At 56.3% G+C, this 18,544-nt stretch overlaps 3 protein-coding genes across 16 annotated transcripts in view; 2 read left to right on the top strand and 1 right to left on the bottom strand.

The window, feature by feature from the left end:
* The window catches only part of MYO9A (myosin IXA), a 193,809-nt gene extending 184,986 nt beyond the window's left edge, over nucleotides 1-8,823 (top strand). For all 11 annotated transcript variants that reach the window (XM_082769071.1, XM_082769067.1, XM_082769077.1 and 8 more), the window contains 5 exons: nucleotides 107-238; nucleotides 1,518-1,641; nucleotides 5,408-5,610; nucleotides 5,811-5,953; nucleotides 6,135-8,823. In XM_082769071.1, coding sequence (XP_082625197.1) covers nucleotides 107-238; nucleotides 1,518-1,641; nucleotides 5,408-5,610; nucleotides 5,811-5,953; nucleotides 6,135-6,586 — 1,054 coding nt within the window. In that variant the 3' untranslated portion in view covers nucleotides 6,587-8,823. The remainder of the gene's footprint in view (nucleotides 1-106; nucleotides 239-1,517; nucleotides 1,642-5,407; nucleotides 5,611-5,810; nucleotides 5,954-6,134) is intronic.
* Nucleotides 8,824-9,284: 461 nt separating this feature from the next.
* NR2E3 (nuclear receptor subfamily 2 group E member 3) lies at nucleotides 9,285-11,811 on the bottom strand (the record flags this gene model as incomplete). The annotated part of the gene is made up of 8 exons (XM_082768727.1): nucleotides 9,285-9,417; nucleotides 9,500-9,605; nucleotides 9,679-9,910; nucleotides 10,051-10,232; nucleotides 10,312-10,566; nucleotides 10,644-10,747; nucleotides 11,058-11,208; nucleotides 11,754-11,811. 8 exons carry the CDS (start codon nucleotides 11,809-11,811, stop codon nucleotides 9,285-9,287), a joined length of 1,221 nt encoding a protein of 406 aa, XP_082624853.1.
* A 3,147-nt stretch (nucleotides 11,812-14,958) lies between these two features.
* LOC309882115 (uncharacterized protein) lies at nucleotides 14,959-17,049 on the top strand. Of its 4 annotated transcripts, XM_082768814.1 has the most exons (7): nucleotides 14,983-15,019; nucleotides 15,182-15,199; nucleotides 15,410-15,484; nucleotides 15,629-15,646; nucleotides 15,892-16,093; nucleotides 16,537-16,769; nucleotides 16,850-17,049. In XM_082768814.1, exons 2-7 carry the CDS (start codon nucleotides 15,182-15,184, stop codon nucleotides 16,868-16,870), a joined length of 567 nt encoding a protein of 188 aa, XP_082624940.1. In that variant the 5' UTR covers nucleotides 14,983-15,019; the 3' UTR covers nucleotides 16,871-17,049. The 4 variants fall into 4 exon arrangements, with proteins under 4 accessions (XP_082624942.1, XP_082624941.1, XP_082624940.1 ...); XM_082768816.1 differs by lacking the exon at nucleotides 15,182-15,199 and having other exon boundaries at nucleotides 14,959-15,019; XM_082768815.1 differs by lacking the exon at nucleotides 15,182-15,199 and having other exon boundaries at nucleotides 14,974-15,019; nucleotides 15,410-15,493.
* Nucleotides 17,050-18,544: the final 1,495 nt, after the last annotated feature.

The following is an 18,544-nucleotide window of genomic DNA, read 5'->3' on the forward strand; positions in this document are numbered from 1 at the left end:
CAGTGGGGAGGCTGCAGCTCCTTATTGCCAGTGGCAGAGGCAAAGGAGCTGCCTTCATCCCTGGCTTCTCTTGTAATCCTTGTATTTATTTATTGTTTTATTTTAGGATTGCCCTCCAGGAAGAGACCAACCGAATGTCAGCTAACGCCTTGGCTATCGTCTTCGCTCCCTGCATCCTCCGCTGCCCCGACACGACGGACCCGCTGCAGAGCGTTCAGGACATCAGTAAAACAACCACGTAAGGATGTGGCGCTGGGCGGGATGGTCCAGCTCCTGCTCCGTGGCTGTGGCCACGTCACCACTTACGACTCAATAACCTTTAGTACTGTCAGATGGCTCAGAAATAGAGAGCTTTAGCCTGGAAATGACAAACACTGTACAGCTTTGCATATTAACTGCATCTTAAGGAAGTATTTAATGTTTTCTCAACAGCCAAGCGGTGGTTAATGGGGATTATTAAGGAAGGGAGGATCCACCAGAGCAGATCAACTCGCTCTCCAGGATTTTAAAACATGCTCTCTCCATCCTTCATGCCCAGCAGATCTTAGCAGGAATAAGTGGAGTTTGTGCTGATGTGGTTAATCTCATTTAGACAACTAAGTCTTTATTCTTACTTAATTTGCTGGGATTTTGTTTGTTTGTTTGTTTGTGGTTGTGGGTTCTTTTGAGAAGAAGATGAGTTTTTTTGGTAGGCAGCAATACTGTCTACTTAGATTTCTTTAAGGTATTTGACATAATTACAAAGGTTTTACAAAAAATGAAGCACTTGCACAAATTCAGTCTGTCTCACTAAGTAGATTTAAAAATGGATAATGGAGACATTTGAGATGAACCGTAGTGGGAAACCATCCAGTGAAGGGCTGGGCTACTGAAAGAGGTTTTTAGCCTCCAGTAAGTGTATTAAAATTGTTGAAGACCAGAATGTACTTGGAGACCCACCTCATAGGACCTTTTTTGGCCTTAAATACCAAAAACATTCCCACTAGACTCCCCTGCCTACCTCTGAGTGAGTTTGAATAAATCTCCTAAACTTGTCCCAGCAAGGGATTTCATTGTATTTTCTCTTGTAGACTTCAGCTATAGCACATCCTCTAATTTTATTACATGGAAAGTTTTTTTTCCCCAAACACGATCCCAACAGCATTAAAAAGTCAGTTCAGACAGCTAAATGAGCTTGTGTTGCTGCGTTACTGTCTCAGCTGCATGCAAACAAGTCTGTGTGCGTTTGCAGCCCAGAAGCAACCTGCCTTTCACAGGTTTGCATCTTCCTCTCCTTGTCCCATCTCTCCCTTCCCAGGGCAGGAGTTTCTCTGCTTTAATCCTTGGGGGTCTTTAATTCCCCTAGTCCAAGTTCCTTGGTCCATCCGAAGTCCTTTACTGCCCTTTTTAGGAAATTTCCTTGGGTTTTTCCATCCTTGCACGCTGGAGCTCTCAAGCAAGGCAGATCTTTGTGCCAAGCAGGGGCAGCTCAGATAAAATTCGTTCTGACACCAATTTTCTCTTTTCGTTACCCTCAGCTGCGTAGAACTAATTGTCATCGAGCAGATGAACAAATACAAGGCTCGTCTCAAGGACATCAACAGCCTGGAGTTTGCTGAGAACAAAGCCAAGAGCCGCCTGTCCCTGATCCGCAGGTCGATGGTGAGACACTGCGCCCGTCCCTGCTGCTCACGGACTCGTGTCCCCTTCCCTGCTCCAAGGGAATTTGCAGCCAGGAGGAGATCAGGTGTTCCCGTGGTGTGTCTGTCACAGCCCCGGAGGATTTCTGTCTTGCAGCAGGGAAAGTCAGACCTCCCTCTGGCTCTGATACTCTCTTCTCTCCTGTCCTCTCCTTTCACTCAAAGCAACCCTGCCTTACCTCCCCCTGCTTATTCCAGCCTCCCTGCCCCCTTGCACCTGCCAAACCATCCCACCCCAAGCAGCACAGGACCCGTGCCCAGCCCTATGGCAGCTCCCCAGGTTTTCAGGGAATTACACAAAAACAAGAGTCCAGCAAAGGTGATGGGGAAAGTTTGCCAGAAGCCTGAGAGAAGACACCGTGGAGATGTAGTGGCTTGAGCTCAGAGGCTCCTGGTTACATTTCAGGCTTTATTTTACACACTTGAACAACTGGGTTCTACGTTGAATCAAGCCTTTGTTTGCCCTCTGCTTACAACCACCTCACTGTCACCCCATGCACAAACACCGGGGAGACCTGGACCGAAGCAACCCATAACCACGGCCTTGCTTCGTCCTCTTTTTGGTGCAGACAAGCTCAATAATGCTATCCAAACCCAAACTGAGCTCCCTCAAGGCTCCTGAACCATCTCATTGAGCTTCCATGCTTCTGGGGTGAGCGACGGTGGGGTCTGGTTCCGTCTCGCTCCGGCACACCAGCAGGCTGCCGACACGTGCTACGTTTGGCTTTTTGGCTGTGGGATCAGGACAGACTCGGCCTGGGTTCATGCTATGGGGCCGAGCTGCCCGCTGTTGCCCTTGGGGCATTTCTGACCATGGGTGCTGCTTCTGGGACTAAGCCCAAGCAATTCCCAGAGTCGTTTTGCCAAGCTTGGGGCTCGGCTGTGCGCTGGCGCAGGTGCAGCAGAGAGCTGCCTCACTCGTCCCGGTTAAAAAAAAAAAAAACAAAAAGACAAAAATGAACAAAAAATGGTTCTTTTGGAGGGCGATGGCATGTGCACTCTAACCTTCTGCTTTCCTTTTCATGTCCTCTCTAATCCAGAAACCCGTACTAATTGCAGTTAGATTTATGAGCATAACCCGCAGTTCAATCCCGGTATGTATTAACTGCACGGTGCTCTGTGCCAGCCGCGTCCCTCCATTGTGTGTGACTGCCGCTCATTCCAGCCCCGTGCCACCGGCCATTGTCCGTGACGTTCCTGTCTTGTCCCCGTGCAGGCGCCTCTCTCGGACCGGCCAGTTCCCACCCAGAAGCAGGAGCGGTCGCATCTGCCGGGCTCCCCCACGGGCTGCCCTCACTGCATGCAGCTCTGTGAAAAGCAGCTTTTGCCCTCACATCTTGTTTTCCTTTAGTGTTTTTGTTTTCCCATTCTGTGCTTCTCTGACTTTCTCTTTCTTTGACTCTTCCACCCACGATTTCTGCTCGGGATGCATTTAGGCACCGTGCCATGAAGCCGTTGCATTGGCTACAGTGGGTAAATCCTGCAGGCTGTGGGGATGGCGAGGCATCCACCAAAGGGCTCTGGATGCGAGGCCAGCTGCACCCTGACGGCTAGGACAGCCCAGGATGAATCTGGGGACCCAGCAGCTCCTGATGTCGCCACCCCTCCCTCACCTCTCTATCCCAGCATGAGCCACTGCAGCAATGTGCTCCTCAGTGAGACCGTGGTAGACATAGGATAGACACAGACCACAAACGCTGCCCTAGGATAGGGGGAAGCTTGTGGAGCTGTTTCTCTTTACACCACTTTCAGCCCATGATGCTTCTCCCCACCCTTCTACATCCACAATTGTTTGGGGAAAAAGGAGACCTGGGTTTGAACCATGCCACCCTGGACACTGTTTTGCAAGCCCTCTGCTCAGCAGCTTTTGGAGCAAACACCAGTCTTAGCAGACGCATTAAATACACCAGAAAGTGGTGTTGCCCTCATCTCAGCCCAGACAAGCGCTCGGTTGACGCAGGAAAGCCAGTGGCAGAGGCGCAAGCCCTTGTGCTTTGAGCAAACGCACATCCGAGCCGTCAGGAAATTTTCCACTCGCAGCAGCCAGGAGAGGAGAGGGCTTTGCTGAAAGCCCACGTGTACGTCGTCACCGCAGCATCCGCTCGCTGCTGACCACCCCGTAGGCTGGGAGAGCAGTACACGAGGTGCTGGGGATCTTTGGGAGCTCAGGGGTTTTTGCTAATAGGATTCAGGTGGCTGTGCCTCAGCTCAGGAGCCCACGTGATGAGGTTGCCATCAGAGCAACGTTGCTCTGGGGCGCAGAAGCTTCTTTGCGGCTGGAGAAAAGATCTCCCAGGTGCGACACTGGGAGATGAAAGGGTAAAATGGAGCAAATCTCATGTCTCAGCACCAAGCAGCAGCATTTGTATGGGGTGGAGAACTTAACAGACACTGCAGATGGAAGAAATGCTCAGCATTGCCTCCCACAAGAGCTGTGTCCCATTAACATCAGCATAGGGATGCTTTGCAGCTTGAAGAAAGATCCCTGCTCACATTTCTGATAGTTTTTTGCTTTCAAAGAAAAAAAAAAAAAAAGAGTCTCTTTTACCATGTTCTGGGCATGTGGATTGTGAGAAAGACCAAGAGGTGTCCCAGCTACAGTGCTTAGATATCCTTAGAGAAGAGAAGATGGATTGCACTGAGCTTGCGAACAGGGCAGAGTACAGCAAGAACTAGAAGGGGGATCCGTATTCACTGCCTAAGAAATAAAATGATCGTTTGAAGGACAAGGGCAGCTTTTGAGTGGAGTGGAGGCAAGTGATGGGTTTTCTACCTTGCATTGGTGTCCTAAGACATGGTCAGCCCAGGATCCTGAATTCAGAAGATGAGTTGTGTTCAGTTACAAGTCAGTCATGATTAAAATCTTTCTAACCTGTGTGCCCCAGTAGCTACTACACAGCATCCTTCATATCCAAAACCAGTATTTTTCTTTTACCTTGTGGAGCAGATCTGTGGAGCTGTTCCTCCAAAGTTAAAGCAGAGGCCAGCTGCATGTGTATCCATCCATGATACCTCTGTTTGAGAACTTTTTCGTAGTCAGAAGGTTTAATACTAGTAAAAATCCGTGATTTCTCAGAGTTCTTCAGCACAGGGGCTGCTGGCATGGCTGCATTAAATCTCCCCTTAACTGCAGGTGCAAGTCAGTAGCTGTGGCATTGCTGCATTTGATTATCATTTTTGAATGATGTTTTCCCTGACCATTCATTTTTGCCGCTCTCCAGCTGTTCCTCACCCACTTTTCTCATGCAGCGCTTCCTCCCATTTCCCACCTGATTAGCAGACCCTCCTCCTCTTCAACCCGCCGTCCTGTTGCACCATTGTGTTGAGTCTCGTGATACCTCCCTGCCAGGGAGGGTGAGCCCCCCAAGAACAGGCAGTGTCTCCGTGTGCATGCCCGCATTTCCTTCCATCCAAAGCCAACACTGTTGTTCGCTCCGCCTGGATTTGTAGACGCAGCATGTGCTTGGCTTTTTTTGGGTCATGTGTAGCTGGTCAAGATGCGTTGGCTTCATCTCCGCCGTCCCCAGCGTGTTGAGTGCTCCTGGTACATCTCCCAGCTGGGTGTGTGATTTTGAAGCCTCTGGGGTGCAAGCAGAGGCTGGGGCCATCTCCTCTGCTCCTTGGGAGTGGAACACTCAGGGGAGAAAGCTGCTGTTGCCTGAGATGTCCTGCAGGCTTGCCAAATAATCCTGTTTGGGGGCTTGCTTGACACCGATGTTTATCTCCAGGGCAAAGGACGCATACGGCGTGGCACCTACCCCAGCCCGACTTCTCCCGTCGCCGTACGCCTGCCCTCAGTGTCGGATGTCCCTGAAGAGACCATGAGCAGCGAGGAGGCCATGGAGATGGACGTCACGGAGCAGCAGCAAGCAGCCATGCAGCAGGAGGAGAGGGTGCTGACTGAGCAGATCGAAAGCCTGCAGAAGGAGAAGTGAGTCTGGCCTTCAATTCAAGCCACGCTCACTCCCACCCCCGATGCCTATAGGTTCAGTTCGGGCATGACTTGAGCGTGGTTGCATTCCAGGGTTGGTGTGTTGTTCCTGGGATAAGCTGGAGGACTTCTCCATGTCCCTCTTGTTTTCCTTCCCCCCCTTTTTCAGTCCTGTTTGGTCACGGGGTTGGTTTTCACAGGGAGGAGCTGACGTTTGAGATGCTGACACTGGAGCCCCGTGCTTCTGATGATGAAACGCTCGAATCTGAAGCCTCCATTGGCACTGCTGACAGCTCTGAAAACCTGAACTTTGACTCTGAAGGAGCCATCTCCGATCGTTCGGGTGAGTAAAAGCCTCCCTGGAATTTTTTATTTTTTTTTTTTGGTTAGGCCATTCCACAGCCAAGCTGCCTGCTCTGCACGTAGCAGTGTGGTTGGCATTAGTGAGGTGGGCAAGCCATAACAAGGTGCCTGTCAAAGGCCGGATCCAGGCCACTAACCCTCCCGTGGTCTCTGTTCCTCAGAGCGAAGCATAGCACTTAGCTCCCTGCGTCCCACCAAGGCGGAGGGGCCCAGCCGGCTGCGAAGGCACCCCAGGACGCGGCCGGATGCGGTGGACACGGCGGACGCCTCCATCGTCTCCTCCTCCTCCTCTTCCCAGTCATCCACCTCCTGCTTACCCCATCTGCCCCGCAAGCGCTTCCAGATGTACTCCAAATCGCCCTTCTACCGAGCAGGGGGAGCGGGCGAACCCCCCGAGCCCACCTCGGGGCCACCTGACGACCGCCCTCAGTTCACCACCCGCGGGACCTTCAACCCGGAGAAGGGCAAGCAGAAACTGAAGAGCGTGAAGAATTCCCCCCCGAAAACCAAAGAGCCACCGGAGGGGGGCATGGGCCGCAAGAGAAACCCCGAGGCCGACCGGGCCGCCGGCCAGCAGCTCGTCCTCCTGGGGAGCAACGAGTTCATGGTGTGAGGTGTGAGCCCCCGGCCCTGTGGCGAAGCCTCGAGCATCCCCTGTTGTCACCATCATCATCGTCACCATCTTCCTCACCAATTGCTTGGGCGCCAGCGCCAGAGGAAGACGAGCGCTCAATCCAGAAGGCTGGTGGGGACGGATTCAGCAGTGGCCTTAACGGTGTGGGGTCGGGAGCGGCCGGGGCAGGCGGCCTGGGGACAGAGGGACAGAGGAGGGACAGAAGGACGTCGGTGGGGAAATGGAAAGCCCTGGGTCCCACCTCGGGAAGGGTGCGTTGCTCTTTGTCCGGGTGACAGTGCCGCAGCCGAACCCTTGTGCCGAGCTGCCCGTGGCTGGAGGTCCCATCATCAAGCGAGGAAGTAGGAATGCGTGGAAAGCAAAGCCCAAAAGCCCACAAAGGCGCCTGGGTCCGGCCGCGCTGCCGGCGGGAGTGGGCTCTGAGACCCCTGCGCTGTAATCGTGTCATTCAAGCAAAAGCCAAGTGCATGAAAAAGCGTTAAGGAAATCTGCCAAAAGTCATCTTTTTTTGTTCGTTTGTTTTTCAATGTGACCTAACCACCCTCCTCTTGTTTTTTTTTTGTTTTGTTTTGTTTTGTTTTTTGAGACCATCAGTATTAAAAAAATGATAATAATAATCAAGGACTTACTTGAAGCTCTATCTGTTTATATTCTGGCTTACTGGAGTTTATTGTAAATATTTTTTTTATTTTTTAACTATTTTTCCCCAGACAGGAGTTTTATTTTTCTGTGCCAGGGCAAGGGAAGCGATGGGCAAAGTGGGGTCACCGCGGGCGTCCCGCTGTCCTACCTGTCACCTGGCGGCAGCGCGCACGTCACCGCGCACATTGTCTTTGGCGAGAAATCCACCGGGCTGTAATTAGCGTCACTTGGAAGCGGTGCCCGCGATAGCGCTAATTATCAGCGCTCACTAACAACCGGGGGCTTAATCCCTCCCGCACCAGCTCAGTTGCAGCCCGGGTGCTCGGAGAAGCACCGCGGTCGCTGGAAGAGAGGAGAGATTAGGAGCCCGGGGACGCTAATTGGATTAATAAATGCTGGATCTGCCCTTTCGGATAGGCTGCTCGCTCCGTGCGTCTGCAGGCTGAGGCTCAGCTCCTTTCCCTAAACGCCAAGAAAAAGAGGGAAAATACCAATAATTGTGTCTTCCTGGGTATTTTGCATTAGTTTGACTGGGGCTGGGGATGCTCGGCTCCTTCCAGTCTTGCTCCTGCCCTCAGCGCTCGCGGCATCGGCTCGGTCCTGCAGTGCAGCCCCCTCTTCCCAGCCCAAGTGCCAGTTATTTCAAGGGATGTTTTATTTATTTATTTCATTCCTTTTCTTCTTCTTTTTTTTTTTTTTTTAAATTTTGGAAAGGGGAAATGATTTAAGCTGCATGGGGGAAGAAAGCGTTGTCCCTGCTCTGTCTCCCTGCTTAGGATTGGGAGGAATGAAACCCCCGTCGCTGGGCGAAACGGGCCGGGGCCGTGCTAGGACCAGAGCAGGACACAGCGTGGCAGGGGCGCGGCGATGCTCACAAGGGCAGGAATTTACTGGGGAAAAGCCTGGGAACGGCACGAGCACCCAGCAAGAGCCTGGTGCAGTCAGCGTTGGGTCCCCAGAAATCATGGAAAATTGGGTGTTTGAGCCGCTTCCCACCCGGCATGGATCCAGCGCCCAGCTGCTCCCCCTCAAGGGTAAATTGCCATTTTTGGGGGGCAAAAGGTTAGGTTTTGAAAACGATCCGCTCCTCGTACCAAGTGAATGTACTTACTACTGGAAAGGACATGGGCTGCGTGTTGTTAATTATTATTTTTAACGGAAATTTTTTTAAGTAATTTATAAGTATGCTGAGTGTAAATTAAAAAGGAAAAAAAAAAAACAAAGTATGTATTGTAAGAGGATATATTATCCTGTGTCATACTCTCTATAAATTTTACCTGTTAAAAAAAAAGAAAAAGAAAAAGAAAAAAAAAAAGAAATAAAAGCGTAATTATATAAAGGAGAATGATTTATCTCTCCCCTGGCAGCGAGGGGGGCAGCTGGCAAGCTGTCATGTCGCGTCCGTGGGTTCTCTTTAATTTCTTAATGTTGTTCCCTTCCCTCCTGCAATAAGGCCGTCGTTCTGTATAAAGTGCAATTTTTGTGTAATATTTCTCCGACGTATACCGTGTGGCTGTACAAAGCGGCTTGGTGGCCGAGTGAACCCCTCGCTTATTAAAGAGCTGTAACGAGGAGCGCCTGGCACTGGGTGATGTCTTTGGTGCAGGGGGGATGCTCGGGAGGGCTGGCGCCGTGGGGACGTGCCCCCAAAAGGTGACATTTTCTCCCGTTTCTATGTCTTCAGGTGGGTTTTGCTTCTTGGCTTTCCATTTGGTGCTGGAAATCTGTTTTTTCTGGTGTTTTTTCCAGCCCAGTGTTCCCTGTGTCCCCAGTGCCAGACCCCAAACAAAGGCCAGGAGGAGGCTGGCTGCAAAAGCCCTCTTTATTCTGAGTACAAAATGGGGGGCAGGCTGTGAGCCCCCCAGGGTGGGCAGCCGGTCCGTGAGGCGCATCCCATGGACCTGGCCACCACCTCGGGCACGTTCAGGCCAGGACGAGGAGCCCCAGGGGGTGACAAGGGGACAAACAGCCCAGGGGTGCAATGGGGGGGTCCCGAAAACCAACGAGCGATGGCTGGGTGGTGGCGGGGAGGGGCTCAGTTCTTGAACATGTCGCAGAGCAGCTTCTCCATAGGGGTGTTGCCGATGGTGCGGCGAAAGAAGAGCAGCTCCACGCGCTCGGAGGAGAGGAAGCGCAGCGCCGGCAGGAGCAGCAGCAGCTTCCCGAACCTGGGGGACAGAGGGGGTGGTGGTGGGTGGTGTCACCACCCCCAGTGTCCCCGGCACCCACTGGGGATGGGGACGGCCGTACCTGACGGGCTGCCCTGGGTAGTGGGAGCGGTTGTGCTGGCCCAGCATCACCTGCGACTGGTCCTGCAGGTTCTCTACCTGCTCGGGGTCCTTCAGGCCGCGGGTCTCTGTGAGGACAGCAAGCGTTGGGGTAGGGGGACATGGGGACCAGCCGTGCGGGACCCAGGCGTGTCCCCTCACCTGGCTTGAAAAGCACCACGGCCTTCATGCAGGCAAATTCGGTGGGGTCGACTGCCAGTGCCTTGAAGCGCCCGAGGGTCTCCTGCAGCGCCCGGACATCCATGGTGGCTGGCAGCAGCTTGCCAGGGGACGGCTCGGGGACAGCCAGCAGTGGGCAGCTCTCCAGGGGCATGGACCACTGGATGGCGCAGAGCAGGAACAGCTCGCTCCATGCTTCCTCCAGCAGGATCACCTTGGGGGCGACCAAAACCCCATCAACCCCCTTGGAGCACCCACGGGTGGGCAGAGGAACATCTCCCATGACCAGGAAGGGAGCTCAGGGAGGCTCCAACCATCCCGCTGTCACCTTTCGTGTATTGGGGTGGTCCCCACCTGGTCGCGGAAGGGCAGGTTGGAGAAGACGGGCAGGTTCTTGGCCCACTTGACAGCCATGAAGAGGAGGCGCGCTGAGGTCTCGTAGACATTTTCGGGGCCAGCTGCCGGGTATGGTGCCACCTGGTACTCGCTGCCTGCCCTCTCAGGCTCGCTGCCCGTCACGTCCACCGTCTCATCGGCTGTGGGGACGGTGACATGGTGTCACCCCACCATGGGGACTCAACCCCAGAGTCCCCCCGACCGCCGGCAGCCACCCACCGTCCTCAGGCTCCAGCTTGGCGCAGGTCTCGGCCGTCATCAGGCTGGCCATGAAGCGGTGGTTGGTGGGCGGAGTGGGCGCGCGGGGGACGGTGGTGGCGGCGGCGGTGGCCCCGGGGCCACGCGGGGCTGGGCAGGGGACCGAGGGGACCTCACGTGTGGCAGCCACATGCTCGGGGGGCAGCTCGGCGTCCAGCTCGATGCTATCCAGCCGGACCTGGGCCGTGCTGCGGGGCTGACGCTCGTTCTGCACGGCTGTGGGGACACGGTGGCATCAACAGCAGCCACCCCCCATGGTCACCTCCCTCCCCGTTTCATCCCCCCACGCTCACCATCCTTGTTCATGCCGGCTTGCAGGCACTTCTTGAGCCGGCAGGCCTGGCACTGGTTTCGGTGCGCCTTGTCCACCGGGCACAGCCCCGTCCCTGCCTGGCACCTGCGGGGAGAGGTGGCACCCGGCTGTGCCCGCAGGGGTGGTCCTGTCCCCCCCAGGGGTGTCCCATGCTGGGAGCATTTTGTCCCTGCTGGGTGTCTTGTCCCCTGGGGGGTGGCCTCTACGCAGCGAACATCCTTGTCCCTATGGGTGTCCTGTCCCCCATGGGTGCCCTGTCCCCAAGAAAACCCTCCCTTGGTGGGTGTCCTACCCCAATGAATGCCATGTCCCCATCTGTACCCCCAGTTTCTGTCTGTCCTCATGGGCCCCTGCCTGCTGGCTGTCCCCTGGTCCCCGTCCCCCCGCTGCCCACCTGTAGATGAGCTTCCTGCGGACGCTGCGCTTGAAGAAGCCACTGCAGCCGTTGCAGGCGTAGATGCCGTAGTGCTTCCCGCTGCTGGTGTCCCCGCACACCTTGCACAGCAGCACGGGGCTCAGTGCCTTGCCGGGGGCCGGGCTCAGCCCTGCGGGAGCAGAGCCACAATGTTTGGGGTGACTGGGGGCACCCCCGTGTCCCTTGTCCCCCATCACCTCTCCCCACTGTCCCCAGCACCCAGGTGATGGGGTCACTCCCACCTCCACGGGTCCAGCCCCAGGGACCTCAGATGTCCCAGAGGACAGGAACGGGGACTCCACAGGGCTCAGCATCTTCCCATGTCCCCGGGATGCCTCACGATGAGCTCTCACAGGACTTTTAAATGGGGAAGGAAAGGTGTCCCTAGGGCTGGGGGCACTGGGTGACCTAGGGCTTGGGGACCACAGGCATTCCAGAGAAGGAGCACAGCAGGGGGATGCAGGAACCCTGATGGGCAGCAGGGACCATCCAGAATAAGGACAGGAGACCCTGGACATCACGGATAAGGACCACCACTGAGGATCCTAAGCATCCTGGAGAAGGACCACCATGGGGAACCCCAAGCATCCCAGAGAAGGACCATGGTGGAGGACCCCGAGCATCCCGAAGAAGGACGGTGGCAGCAGACCCGTGCAGCGGGGCGCTGGCTCTTACCCGAGGGGCTGTCCTCCAGCCCGGCGCTCACCACCGACCCCGCCGGCGACGCAGCCATGCCGGGATGTCCCCGTCCCTGTCCCCGCCGTGGGGCTGCTCCCACCTCCTGGCAGCTCTGCGGGCTGGGGGCCGTGGCCGTGCTCTCTTCAAGGCAGATTAGCGCCGGGCGCTGTGTAAGCAGCCGCCTGTTTGTTACCGTCTTAATCTTTAGTGTCTGCGCGGGGGGGGCGATCAATCAGCCACGCGATGAAGAATTAAAAAGGTGCTGAGCCCCAGCCCGACCGCCTGCCTGTAACCCTAAACCCCGCGACACCAAAGCCACCAAAGCCACCCGTGGAGGGACATGGGGTGAGGGGGGGGTGCACCGCGATGCAGCCGCCCCCAAAAGTGGAGGGCTGAGGTTGCGGGAGGGAGGTTGGGGTGGGGGGAGGCTGGGGTGTCCTGGCCCCGCCATCCATGCTGCGCCCACCAGGCCCTGTAAGCGCATAAGCCCCTTGCTAAGGAGTTTAGAGGGGAATAACAAAAAAAAAAAAAAGGTAATTACGGAGTGGAGGGGTGACACTCCCCCCTTCCCTGCTCCCAAGCAATTAATTACAAGCCCTGATCGAGAGAGATGATTGAAGCCCCCACACACCCCAAGCAGCTTAGTGCTGGTGCATGGGGCTGTGCCCCAATTGAATGTCCCCATTCCCCCCCCCCGAGGCCAGCAGCCTTGGTGTCCCCCCTGGGGGGGCTCCTGGGGCTTTGGACCATGGCTGCTGACGTGGCAGTGCGGGGCCAGGTGGCCCCAGGGTTACGCAACGGCCGCTAAACCCTCACCGTGAAAGGGCAGCACAATTTGGGATTTGAGGGCTTTAGGTGCTAAACCCCCCCCGTGGCCACCGGGGACAGGATGGGGGGGTGGTGGTGGTGGACTGGGACAGGGATGGGATGGGGATGGGGAGGGATGGGACGGGGTGGAATAGAATGGGATGGGGTGGGATGAGGATTGAATGGGAATGGGGATGGGATGGGATTGGGATGGGGAGGGGATGAGCTGGTATAGGATAGGATGAGGATTGAACAGGAATGTGGATGGGATAGGATGGGATGGGGATGAGGAGGGAATGGGATGGGATGGGATGGGATGGGATGGGATGGGATGGGATGGGATGGGAATGGGGTTGGATGTGGTGCTTAGGGACATATTCTACTGGGTAATATTGGTGGTAGGGGGATATTTGGACCAGATGATCTTGAAGGCTCTTTTCCAACCTTAGTGATTCTATGGGATGGGGAGGGATGATGTAAAGGGGCACCCCCATGGCAGTGGGACATGTCAGTTTTTGGCCCCATGGGGATGGTGATAGGCGCTGACTCGGCTAATTTATCGCCCCGCCACGCTCTGCTCTGTGCCACCGGTAAAAAGCCAGCTCCGGAGCTGGGATTTGGGAGGGGGATTAGCCCCGGCAGCCATCTGCTGCCGGCCAATAATCATCATGCTGGGGAAATCCAATAATTACAAAAATATTGCTCCCACCCCCATTTTGCCCTTGCATCCGGCTGTGGGACCCCCACCCATGGGTCTCCACTGCGGTGTCCCCACCAGCACCCCGATGGGGCAACGGGGTCAGTCGGGGACCTGCCGGTGCCTGGTGCCACCACCAAGGGGCTGCCGGTGGCCCCAGTGCTGGGGTCCCCAGTGAAGGAGCAAATGTTAAAGCCCGTGACCCAGCTCCATGACAGATGCCGCGGGATTACCCAGCCTAAAACCTTGGGATCGCCCCCCTCCCTTCTCCCCAGCATTTAATTACTAATTTACTAATTACCCCAAGATGCTGCTGGTGGTCTTGAGACCCGTGCCCTAATCCCAGCAGCCGTGGGGAGCACACGGATGTTCTCCGGTCAGGGGATGGCTCAGCTGGGGACATCGGAAGCCCTGCTCCTGGTGGTGATGGTGGGGATCTGAAGAGGGTGGTGGGGACCCAGGGGACAAGGTGGGGACCAAGAGTGGGTGATGGGGACCAGAAGGGTTTGATGGTGGAGACCAGGAGGAGACAATGAGGACTGGGGGGGAGTGATGGGAACAAGGAGGAGGTGACAGGGACCAGGAGGAGGTGATGGGACCAGGAGGAGGTGATGGGGCCTGGGAGCTGGTGGTAGGGACCAGGAGGGGACAACAAGGCTCAGGCAAGGGTGATGGTGACCAGAAGGGCCTGATGGAGACCTCAGACAGATGGTGGAGCACAGCTGGGGACAGAGGGGACCAGAAGGAGATGGTGGGGACCAGGAGGCAATAACAGAGCCCAAGAGGGGACAACAAGGATCGGGGGGCGGGTGATGATAACCAGAAAGGCCTGACTGGCTCTGGGAGGGGATGAGGGGATCAGAAGGGGACAATGGAGACCTGGAGGATTTGATAGTGACCAGGAGATGATGATGGAGCATGGGAGAGGATGGTGGGGACCAGAAGGTGACAGCAGGGACCAGGGGTGACAATGGGAACCAGGAGGGGATGACAAAGACCAGGAGGAGGCAGTGAGGTGCAGGTGGGGATGGTGGAGACCACGGGGATGATGGGGACCAGGAGCTGGTGGTGGGGATCAGGAGGGGACAAAAGCAAACAGAAAAAGACAAAAAGTTCTGGAAGGGGACAAGAGGGATGTGGGACTCTGCTGGCCCCACACAGCCCCTGGTGGCACCAGTGGTAGCTGTGATGGGTTAACGCAGCCACCGGCGCTCAGCCGTGTCGAGGCCAGGCTCCGGTTTCACCTGTCGTTAGCTCTCCTTTACCGGAGGCTCCTTTTCCCTTTGTGCCCCTGCTGTGACAAATGACGCCGGGTGGCAGCAGGCGGTGACAGCTCCCAGATCACCCGTGCTGATCCTTGCCAAAACCTTTGCTGACCCCCAGATAAAACTTTAATGTGGCTCCGGGGCTGACCCGGCCATGAAACCCAGCCCCAGGGGCAAGTGTCTCCCCTGGGGACATTCTGGTGGCCATAAGGAGGTGGCAGCACCACCCCGGTGGCCATGGGCTCAAGTCCATCGAGGGCGTCTTGTGAAAACCTCACAGTCACCCAAGTTGTTTGTTGAGGAAATGTCCCACCAGGTGGGGACCGTCCCCCTGGGAGGGCCCCGTGTCACTGGGATGGGGCGGGCTCGGTGGCAGTGGTGGGGCCGGTCGGGACAGTCTGGGCACATTCCTGGGCGCGGGCACTGCCAGCGAGTCGGGGTCCTGAAGCTTGGGGACTGCAGCAGAACCAGGGGACATCAGAGGAGACCCCAAGGTAAGGGGGGCGCAGGTGAAGCCACGTCCCCAGTGATGGCACGGTGCCCGAGGCCAGGGCTCGGTGCTCAGTGACGTGGCACCACCGAGGACCTGGGGACACCACAGTCCCCAAGCAGGGGCTGGCACGTCACCATGGCCCCCACCATGTCTGTCCTTGCAGATGAACCTCCTGGCACAGGTAGCTGGGGAGCCACCAAGGAGGCCACCACACCCTGTCCCCATGGTGTCACCCTGGGGTCCTGACAGCCTGCACCGTCTGTGCTGAGTTTGGGGGCAAAGGGATGTGGGTGCATGGGGAGGGTGCTGAGGGTGAGCTGGGTGCCACAAGAGATGGGTGCCACCCATCTGGTGACACCAGGGTGGCTCTAGTCCCACTCTCTCCCCCCAGGTGAGCTCCATGCTGCAGACCCTGCAGGACAAGGTCCCCCCGTTCCTCCAGCCCTGGCACTGGCTGAGCTCCTGGGTGCGGCAGGTTTGGGTGGCACCATTCAGGTGGGGGGGTGACATCAAGGGACGTACCTTGGTGACGCTGCCCCAAATTTGTCTGGGTCTGGGGCAGGTTGGGTCCCAGTGCCACCGGGGTGACCGTGAGTATTTGTCCTTCCAGGTGAGCAGCTCCAAGCAGGTAAGTGCCAGCATCCCCTCCACGTCCTACACTACCCATCCCATCACATAACAGGGCAAACCTGGCTTTTACTCGGCACCCACGGGTGCTCTGGACCTAGTCCACTTGTGCTAGCTGCAGATGACTTCCAAAGCCCCTTTCCTGGTCCATGGAGACCCAAAACCACTGTGGGATGGGGACAAGCCGGTGGGTCAGTGCTGCACCCACAGCACCTGGCTGGAGGTGACACATGGTGGTGTCCCCAGGCAGTGGCAGGAGTTGCGAGCACGGCGGCATTCTTCCTCTGTGAGGGGCTGCTCGGTCAACACTTTGATGTTGTACCCAACGGGGTGGCGGAGCCTCAGCCTGGGGACCTCTTCCTCTTCCCACTGGCCTCGGGTGGCCCTGGCTGGTGGGGTGCCCATGCTGGTGTCTATTGTGGCAATGGGGAGATCATCCACCTGGAAGGTGAGTGGCGTGGGGAGCATCCCTGCACAAGAGACATGGGGCATAGCATCTCCTCCTTGGTGACCCCAACCCTCCTCGGGGACCTCAACCCTATTTAGTGACCTCAACCTTCCTTAGGGACCCAACCCTCCTGGTGTCTCCAGTCCTCCTTGGGGACCCTAACCCCACCTGGGCACCCTAATGCTCTTGGTGTCTCCATCCCTCTTTGACAACCCCAACCCTCCCTATTGACAACAGCCCTCCTGGGGACCCAACCCTCCTTGGGCACCTCAACCTTATTTGGAGCCCAAACCCTCCTGGTGACCTCAATCCACTTCACCACTTCAATGACCCCAACCCTCCTTGGGCACCTCAACCCTTTTTGAGGACCCCAAGCCTCCTTGGGGACATCAACCCTGTTTGGGGAGCCAACCTCCTTGGGGGACATCACCTCCACTCCACAGGCACCTCAGGAACGTCCCCAACAGGGATCGTGGCCAAGCACAGTAAGAGCCACCTCCTGCGGACACGGGGCCCTGCCAAGGTGCTGCGGATGAAGCAGGGGCTGGATGCGGCCACCCTGCAGCAGCGGGCCCAGGCAGCCATGGACATGGTGCTGGAGTACGATGCTGTCACCTGCAACTGTGTCCACTTCGCTCTTGCCCTGCTGGGGCTGGGCCAGCTCGCTGGGGACATGGTGGGTGCCATTATCCCCAAGCCTAGGGGACCGCAATACCCACCCTGGCTGAGCGTCACTGGAGCTGTCTTCTCTCCTAGATGTCCCCAGAGCTACAGTGAAGAAGCTGGTGATGTGACCTGGGAAGCACACAGGGCTGGAGCATCCTTCCTGGGTCACTGGCAGGATGTGGGATAAAGGCTGGAGGGTGTGGGGTATGGGATGCGGGGTGTGGATGTGGGGTGCAGGATGGGCACAGGGTGTGGATGTGGGTGCTGGCATGTGCCCACAGCTTTTCAATAAAAGGTTGCATGTGAAACCCTGCAGCACTGCAGCATGAGGACACCACAGCAACTTGTCTGTTACGGGGACAAATGCTGGCTTTAAGCCCCTTGGCCACCGCCTGCCCCAGCGGGAGATGCCCAGCACCAGCATTGGGCTTTTCCACTTCTGCTTTCTCTTCTCAGAAGCCCAACGCCACCCCCCCCTTCCTGCCTTCCAAGAAAAAAGTGGCTGCTTCCTGGTGTCCCCTGCGATAAACTCACCTTTGTCCCTCAGGTCGCTGCCTCCTACCTGGAGGAGAGAGGGCAGAGGAGCCCCGTTGGCATGGGTTGTTCCCAATCCCCCCAGCTCCTTGTGCACCCCCCGCCTCCTCACTCAGAGCAGCAGAAGAAGCAGAAAAGTCCTCAGCTCTGTGTGCACTGCTCTGCAGCAACCGAAATACCAGTGTGTTTCTACCACTATTTTCATCAAAAATCCCAAACACAGCATCACACCAGCCTCTACAAAGAAAATTAACTGTCTCCCAGCTGAAACCATGAAAATATCCACTCTTTATTCCGTACCACTCACACCATGCTCAGGTCCCACGTTTTCTAAGACATTCACATTAGCCACCACCCTTTGATTAATACACAAAGATAATTGCCTTAGTCTATGGACCACACCTGCCAAATGTCCATAAAATGTCTGTTGAGTTCTTTTAGTCCATGATTAGCTTCTATCTGTTATGACAGTCACTCGGGGCAGGAGGGGCAGTGTGTTGCATGGAGCTATTGGATGCCAACGCCATCTCAGGTCAGGTCACTGCTGTTCTTGCACTACTTCTTGTGAGGCCCATCCACCTCAGTCCTATAGTGCTGATACAGGAATTCCTATAGTATGCAACTCAGATCATGGGTTACAACAATTTAAAGGCATTTCTATTGCAGTCCTCACCCCTTGCTCTTTTGGACCAGGCTGTAGGGTTGCAATTAACTCCAACCCTTGTCCCTGCTCCAGCCTGGGATTTTCCTTTGGCCACAGTCCCTTAGAGGTCTACTTGCTGTGTCATGGACTAATCCATGGCTGCAGATGCTTCAAGGTCTACCTGTCCTCGTGTGGATTTTTTTGTGTGGTCACAGGCACTTCAGGGTATGCGTGCTGCCATATGGACTCATCCACAGGTGACAGTCCCACTGGCTTGAGCTCAGTCTGAGCCCCAGGATGTCCAGCCAAAACCACAACAGGTGCTCCAGGTCTCTGTGGGCTTTCTTCTGGGGACTTGGTCAGCTCCCACACCCGTGGGAGAGCTCCTGGGCTGCTTCATGCCCATGAAAGGGTTCCCGAGGGAGGAGAAAATGTCCTTGTGGCTTGAGAAGGAGGAATCAGCAGAAAGGAGCAGCCCTGTGCCACCTCAGGGTGGGAGGTGACAACAGCCTTTGGCCCATCTGTTTCCATTTTAGGAGCTGCAGGTACCAAAGGGCATCAGGACAGGGGCAGGATTGATCAGGTGTGCTGAAAACCAGCCCTGCAAT

This window comes from Aythya marila (genome assembly GCF_965140915.1).
Source record: "Aythya marila genome assembly, chromosome: 11".
Classification (NCBI taxonomy): Eukaryota; Metazoa; Chordata; class Aves; order Anseriformes; family Anatidae; genus Aythya; species Aythya marila.

Coding starts and splice junctions, on each gene's coding strand:
- LOC309882115 (XM_082768813.1), top strand. CDS start 15,419: ATGCTGCAGACCCTGCAGGACAAGGTCCCCCCGTTCCTCCAGCCCTGG. Junction 15,494..15,580: donor TGAGCTCCTGGGTGCGGCAG/GTTTGGGTGGCA, acceptor GGTCTGGGGCAG/GTTGGGTCCCAGTGCCACCG. Junction 16,770..16,849: donor GCCAGCTCGCTGGGGACATG/GTGGGTGCCATT, acceptor CTTCTCTCCTAG/ATGTCCCCAGAGCTACAGTG.